This window comes from Hyla sarda, chromosome 10, assembly GCF_029499605.1.
Source record: "Hyla sarda isolate aHylSar1 chromosome 10, aHylSar1.hap1, whole genome shotgun sequence".
NCBI lineage: Eukaryota > Metazoa > Chordata > Amphibia > Anura > Hylidae > Hyla > Hyla sarda.
Window position 1 is genome coordinate 112,308,938 of NC_079198.1, and position 7,721 is coordinate 112,316,658.

General features: G+C 44.0%; 1 protein-coding gene across 1 annotated transcript in view; it reads left to right on the top strand.

Annotated features, from left to right (window-relative positions):
* ETS1 (ETS proto-oncogene 1, transcription factor) overlaps positions 1 to 6,757 on the top strand; it is a 137,370-nt gene extending 130,613 nt beyond the window's left edge. The window contains 3 exon segments of the mRNA XM_056544306.1: positions 3,789 to 3,844; positions 3,846 to 3,908; positions 6,257 to 6,757. Of these exon segments, the coding sequence (XP_056400281.1) occupies positions 3,789 to 3,844; positions 3,846 to 3,908; positions 6,257 to 6,472 (335 nt within the window). The 3' untranslated portion in view covers positions 6,473 to 6,757.
* Positions 6,758 to 7,721: the final 964 nt, after the last annotated feature.

Here is a 7,721-nt window from a genome sequence, read left to right on the forward strand (position 1 = left end):
TGGCCCCTTGTTATAGCAACAAGAGCCCTATGGTAAGACAGTATCCCCACAGCCCCCCATTACTGTGTCACCAGTCTTCTCCTGCATCATTTACTGTATAATTCCTTATATTGAGCGATGGAAGAAGCCCACTAGATGCGTGCGGAAAATGAGGGAAAAAAAAAGCGCTGTCCTGGAACCGGGATAATGTAAGAATGTTCACGTTTTACTCTTATAAAATAACATGTAACGCGTTTCAAGGACGGGCTGCCCTCTTCATCAGACATGTCTGATGAAGAGGGCAGCCCACCCTTGAAACGCTTTACATGTTATTTTATAAGAGTAAAACGTGACCATTTTTACATTATCCCGGTTCCAGGACAGCGCTTTTTTTTCTTCCTCATTTTCCGCACGCATCTAGTGAGTTTCTTCCTTCATTATCGTGCTCACGAATGTGTGAGTAGAGGAAGCCAGCAGCAGTCCGTGCGGGGAACTATCTCCATCCGCATGTCCAGCCAGGATCTGCATTTACCAAGCCTACTGAGCGTTGTGCCGCTTTGTTTGCACAACACTCTGAATAATTTTCATTAAGTGTGCCCTCACTAAGTACACCTAAATACTTCACATTGGAGCGCTCTCTTAACTCTTTTTATATTGAGGGATGGCAGTATAACACTTATGATGCCCCCATCCACCCTTACAAGAGATGTTTATTACTGACTAAGTGGAGAGATCCTTAACAAAAATTTGTAGAAAAATTCCAGCTCCCAAAAAAATATAAAAATAAAAGTCCAAAATTTATTTCACATGTTTAAAATGATGAAAAATGAAAAAAAAAAAAAAAAAAACGGTTTAAAAGCATAGCAGAAATGCAGACGCGTTTCGAACCATATGGTTCTTAATCAGTGTCATGATTAAGAATCATATGGTTCGAAACGCGTCAGAGTTTCTGCTATGCTTTTAAACCACCTTTTTTTTGGTTTTCATTTTTCATCATTTTAAACATGTGAAATTAATTTTGGACATTTATTTTAAGATTTTTTTGGGAGCTGGAATTTTTTTTAACAAATTTTTGTTAAGGATCTGTTCACACAAAGTATGCAGCTTGGACATCTGTTCCGCGCTTCCATGAGATAACTGAGGGTCCTCCATGTCAAAGACTCTACAGGGTGGTGAGCTGGTCTTCATTTCTATATTTAAGTAAATGGAGAGCGCCCCTCCTCTTCCTGGGGTCTGACCACACAAGTTACCAGTCTTTTCCTAAACAATTCCAACAGAGATACACAAACTATACATCCATATACTCTCCCAGACCACAGATATGTACACAATGGGAATGTGGATGTAATTCCCAGGCAGCGGCTCTGCGAGTCGTCTCACCAGATGGAGGAGAACGTTTGGACATTATGTTTACATAGATCCTGACGCAGGCAATCTGGGCTGTGACTGGAGGTAGGTGGCTTGTTTCACAGGCCGCTGTTCGTAGATATGTCATTGCAGCTGAAAGTGATCAACATCTCCGGCTCTAGCTTTATTGTTGATAGCTGGGTTATCACAGAAGGTTATACTTTCCCCATTAAAAATGACAATTTGCTGTTTAAAAACAAAGCCGACACAACATGGAGTCCGGGGTAAGAGGCGCCAGGGGGAGCAAAAGGATAAGGTTGTATGTCGGCCACACGATATCTGAAGAAATATTTTCTTATTTAAACAGAAAATGCTCTTGTGAGCCTGGGAATGTTCCTTCTTCCGAGCGCCCATGGGACTTGCGGTCGCTGGGCTCACAGCTGTGGCCTGAAGGGTAGAGCCAAAAGTGTGCACAGGTCACAATTCATTTCAGGTCCCTTGTAGCGCAGCAGCCTCTCTATTGTGAGTAATTATAGATGCAGCAGGGTTGGAATCGTTGTTGCCTCTTGTGCTTCCTAACTTTAAAGTTAGCTGTGTCCACGATAAGGCGGCCATTATGTATCTGCAGACGAGACAGCGTCCTGAGACGCAAGCCAGACTGAAGAGAGGGGTCTTGTCTGGTATGGCTTTATTTTTAGAAACAGGGTTCCCTTTCCCCAGTTACAGAATGGGGAGAGATTTTTTCCCAGTGAGGCTAGCACATTCCTATCATGTGACTGACTCGATCAGGCCGCCATTCCATGCCAGGCTGTGGTTGGTAACAGAGGCTGCATTGTGCGCTGGGATGGCATGTGAGCCCCATTGACTGTGTGTAGACTTTGAACCCTGTTCAGGTTAGGGGTCATTGGGTTGCAGCGGAGGGGACACAAGCGTGCTGTTATCAACCACTCTGTTGGGGACTTTCCAACCAGTTACCACCACCAGGGCTAAGGAATCCAGTCTGGTCCATGAAGCAGTCACATTTAAGTAATGAAGTCAAGAGACGCTCATGGTTGCCGTTCTCAGTAGATGCATTGTTCTGCCCAACTGGCATAGACAGGACGCCTTTAGGGGCCGAGTGTGATGTCAGTGTGTACAGCCGCTCTCAATCACGGCTTATATGTAGCGTTCCCTCAGGTCCAGATGCCTGGAGTTGTTGTCATCTTTTTGCTTATGAGAACACTCAGTTGACCCCGATGCTAAAATAAACCTGTTGAGTTCTTCCATGTCATTCATTCATCTAATCCCAGTAACTGCTCAGGGAGATCTGTATTATTCTGTTATTTGGGGTTATTCTGGTTTTCTTCTGTAGATCGTAGAGTGTGGCTGTCTGTATAGTGCGAGGTGACATGTGGAAGATGAACTTTGTTTTAGCTGAAATCTTGGCCCGATATTGTTTTCTATGCTTTGCCCTGCAGGTTGTTCATTTAATTCTACATTTCCTACAAATATGGAGTCCACCGTTACTAACAGAAATGCTGCTTGTTAACTTGGTGAGCTCAACTACACCAGGCCTTGGAGCAGCTGTCAGTGCCGACCCTCGGGCCCCTGTGTGTAATATATCATAGGCTCATGAGCACCTACCGAATAGGAAAAAAAAAAGAGCCTTGTGGTTTCCTCTGTGGTCTTTTGTCTTAAAGGGGTATTCCGGGCAAAAATATTTTATCCCCTATCCAAAGGATAGGGGATAAGGTGTCTGATGGCGGGGGCCCGTTATCTCCCTGTAGCACCTGCATTCTATGCGGGTGCTGAATCTCCAGTTTCGGAAACCTCCAGGTTTCCGGGACTGGGGACGTGACGTCATGCCACGCCCCCTCCATTCATGTCTATGGGAGGGGGCGTCACGCCCCTCCCATAGACATGAATGGAGGGGGCGTGGCGTGACGTCACATCCCCGGAAACCCGGAGGTTTCCAAAACTGGAGATTCAGCACCCGCATAGAATGCAGGTGCTACAGGGAGATAACGGGCCCCCGCGATCAGACACCTTATCCCCTATCCTTTGGATAGGGGATAAAATATTTTTGCCCGCGGGGGGGGGGGGGGGGGGGTGTCTCGGCAGCGGGCGATCAGACACCTTATCCAAAGGATAGGGGGTAAAATATTTTTGCCCAGAATACCCCTTTAAGTTGAAGAAGACAATGTTTAAGTGTTTCCACCCAAAAAAATTGTTAACAAAAAAAGACTGCCTAAATAGTTGGACATCCCAGCTCCTCCAGGGGATGGCGACTACTTTTTGAATACAATTGGCTGGTGATGCTTTATTAAGATGGATGTGAGGAACAGGAATGGCCGCCACTTCCTGCTGTCACTTTTTGGAAACCTCAGAATTCCAGTTTTGTTTCTGTGTATTTTTGCTGTTTTGTGCTTGTATCTAGGGTTCATAGAATTTAGGTCTCATTGTTTATCTCCTCCCCTTCACAGGCAGCGGACCCATCCAGCTCTGGCAGTTCCTCTTAGAGCTTCTTACGGACAAGTCCATGCCAATCCTTCATTAGCTGGACGGGCGATGGCTGGGAGTTCAAACTCTCTGATCCAGATGAGGTAAGTGAACAGAACTCCCGCACCACACCCTGACCTGTGAGTTACCATTACACAGTGATAGGACCTTAACATAAAAGTGGACAGTGTTTTCTTCAGGGCACCCCTGACCTTTTACTGTGGAGCATGCGCATTACTTTGTTTTCACATTGTTAAAGAGAACCTGTCATCAAACCATATTTTCTAAACTAACTCCGATTATATTTCCTAACTACTCCTAACACCCCTCCTATCCTTAAATTTTTCCCAAGCTTTGAAAACCTCTCTAACATACCTTTCCACTTGCTCACATTGTGTGAGTTCCCGGCAGGAGAAAGTGGGCGTTCCCCAGCAGGCGCAACATCACTGAAGCCGGCAAGAGCTGTACCTTGCCATGCCCCGCACACACTTCCTGAGTTTGGTCTCCTGCCAGGCCGGGAAGAGACCAAACTAACCGGTTGACTTGCGGCAGGGAACAGAAAAGAGCCACCTAGTGGCCGTTTTTTCAATCACATTAAAAACATAAAAAGGGTTGAGAATTTTACCAGCAAGTAAATAGCAAAGTGTCTTTATAATTACATTATATTATAAGGAACAATATATTAAAAGTTTAGTTTGATGACAGGTACTCTTTAATCAAAGGGACTGTTTCTTTATCAGATCCTTCTGTGCTAAGGTTTGGTCACCTAGGTGGGGTTCATACTGAGGTCCTTTCCGAGTGTAATTTCGCTTAGAAATTTGGTGCTGAAATGGAGTCCCATTGCGGTCAACATGATTCGCTGCACGGTCCACACTAGAATCTGTCATTATTTTGGTGGAATATGTGTGGACAGGGACAGCAATGCCCATGTGGTCCTAACGTTGACCATATCAGGCACCCTTAGAATTCTTAAATCTGAACCTAGCCTTAAGGTTTTACCTTTTTCCGATCCCTAGCAATCTACTTCCGCCCTGCATTTGACTCAAAAGTGTACCTTCCCAGGACAAGATGGTGGGTACTTTACTGCGATGATCACATGCGATGTTGAATGTCTCCGCAACATTGTGTAGCTATCGGCCATTGCATAGTATCGCTTCCATGTGGTGATTGCAATATGGTGTCCGCCCCCTACTCTGTATTGGAAGGTATACTTCTAAAATAAGAGCAGGGTGGAAGTGGAGTGCCACTTCTCCGTGGACAAGTTCTAATGCCTAGGCTGGACAACTAAAAGACTGATGTCTACACATCAGCCGCAGTGTTTTTGTGAAGACCTTGGCCCTCTTTTACTATTGTGAACCCAACTTGCTTTTGTCAAGTTGTACTCCACAGTGTTGCGCATTGTGCCAAAATAAACCACATACCAGTCAAACTGAAAAAGGGGTGTCATCCCCTGGAAAATGGGGCGTGACAGCCCAGAAATGGGGCGTGTCCTCACAACCTAACCTATTTACCTGACACAAAATTCTGTGAATAAATGGCTGGAAATTCCCGCCCAGAGCTTTCCCCCACCTGTATGTCCCCTTAGTAAATAGAGTAAATCTGAAACAACATTCCACACTAATAAAACCCAACACGCTTAGTAAATCAAGGCCCTTGTGTTGATTTAGATCACAATACAACAATGTTCACACCAGGACAGATGTAGATATTGATGTGGATGATAATGTTAATCCGCACGAGGTGTTCCTAGTGCAGCCTCAGGCTTTTTTTTTATTTTTTTTATTTATTTATTTATTTATTTTTTTATTGGATATTAGATGGCATTTAGTACATTTCTTCTAATTGGTCTTCTTAAAGGCGTATTGCAGGATTTTTTTTTATTTGACTATGCTACAGGGGCTGTAAAGTTAGTGTAGTTCATAATATAGTGTCTGTACCTGTGTGTGACAGTTTCGTCACAATTCTGTGATTTTCATCCCACTTTATTTTTATTAGCATACAAAATGATTGTTGTCTCAGATTTTTCCCAGCTTGCAATGCTGCTGAGACCTGACTTGCTAGTCAGCTGATGACAGGAAGCCTGTCTGCTTCAATGGGTAGAGGGATCAATCTGCAACTAATGCAACAGCTCTAGGCACCCTGATTGAAAACCACAGGTCTTTTGTTTCAATGGGTGGGGTGGCTGATGTGTGAGAGGAAGGAAAATGGTATTGTGGGATTTGTAGTAAAAAAAAAAAAAAACATAAGTCAAACAAGAAATACAAGTACACAAAAAGCTAGCCACAGTGTTATGGTAATCTCACAACATAGCCATTTAGCCCCAAGACAAGCGCAGATCCTTCCTAATCATGTCCATTACTGTCTGCCAGGTACATACTAAAATCACCTTATGGTGGAGAACCCCTTTAAAGCTTTACCAGATAGGTCATGGTTGTCTTCCTTTTTCTTACAGGTTGCCAGACGTTGGGGCAAAAGGAAAAACAAGCCTAAAATGAACTACGAGAAGCTGAGTCGTGGTCTGCGGTATTACTACGATAAGAACATCATTCACAAGACTGCTGGGAAGCGATACGTCTACCGCTTTGTATGTGATTTGCAAAGCCTTCTGGGATATGTGCCGGAAGAGCTTCATGCAATGCTGGACGTGAAACCGGACACTGATGAATAAGGACCATAGATGGGGGACGGTAAAAAAAAAAAAAAAAAAAAAAAAAATCAAAGACAAACCCTATGGACCCAAACTCCACACTCCATGCCCAGAACTGTTTTATATAAGACGAACGCGGAGGATTCTGGGAAGACTTAGACGCTGACTGTGAGACTCTGTGTTGCCGGAGATCTCTTGTCGGTTGTTTCTCACTTTAAGGCTGAAATGGAAGAAGAGTAACATTGATGGCTTCTGTGAGCGAGCACATTCATTCCAGACGCTGTGCCAGTATTTCTCACCTTTTTCCTTACGAGATATTTTTCTTCTTCTTCTCGTCGGCCGTGGAGGTGACGGTGAGCTCCGGGTCACTTCTGTGCATTAGCAGCTATTGGCGGAGGAGGGTTCTGTCCAGAGGCGCGGCGCTGCCACACAAACAAGGGGTAGATTTTGTATTTAATTTTTTTAAATTTTTTTTCAGGTTCTTTTTTTTTATATATATTTTTTTGATGATGAAGCTGAGTGTTTCAAGTTACAGAAACGTTACAAATCTCTCTCAGGACACAATGTATAACTGTAGCGACCAAATGCAGCCTCCCCCCCCCCCCCCCCCACACAATACTCACTCCTCGCTAACTTATGCCTTCTGCTGAGCCTCTGAGACAATGGCTGCTCCCACATACTGTTTGCCATCTTGCATATTCCCAGATTGTATTTTTATAGAAAAGAAAAATATATATGTATATATTTTATAAAAAAAAAAAAAAGTTTTTGTTGTTGTTGTAAAAGATAATTGTACAGCTTTGGTTTTTCTATGTGCCAAAGAGGGTTTCTACGTGTGATCGTGCTCTGCTATGACAATCTATGTGCAGCGAGGCCACTGCCATTCCTTAAGGCAGTGTTTCCCAAGCAGGGTGCCTCCAGCTGTTGCAAAACTACAACTCCCAGCATGCCCGGACAGCCAACGGCTGTCCGGGCATGCTGGGAGTTGTAGTTTTGCAACAGCAGGAGGCATTCTGGTTGGGAAACACTGCCTTAAAGGGGTACTACGGTGGAAAACTTTTTTATTTTAATCAACTGGTGCCAGAAAGTTAAACAGATATGTTAATTACTTCTAATTAAAAAAATCTCAATCCTTCCAGTACTTATTAGCTGCTGAATGCTACAGAGGAAAATCTTTTCTTTCTGGAACACAGAGCTCTCTGCTGACATCACGAGCACAGTGCTCTCTGCTGACATCTCTGTCCATTTTAAGAATTGTCCAGAGTAGGAG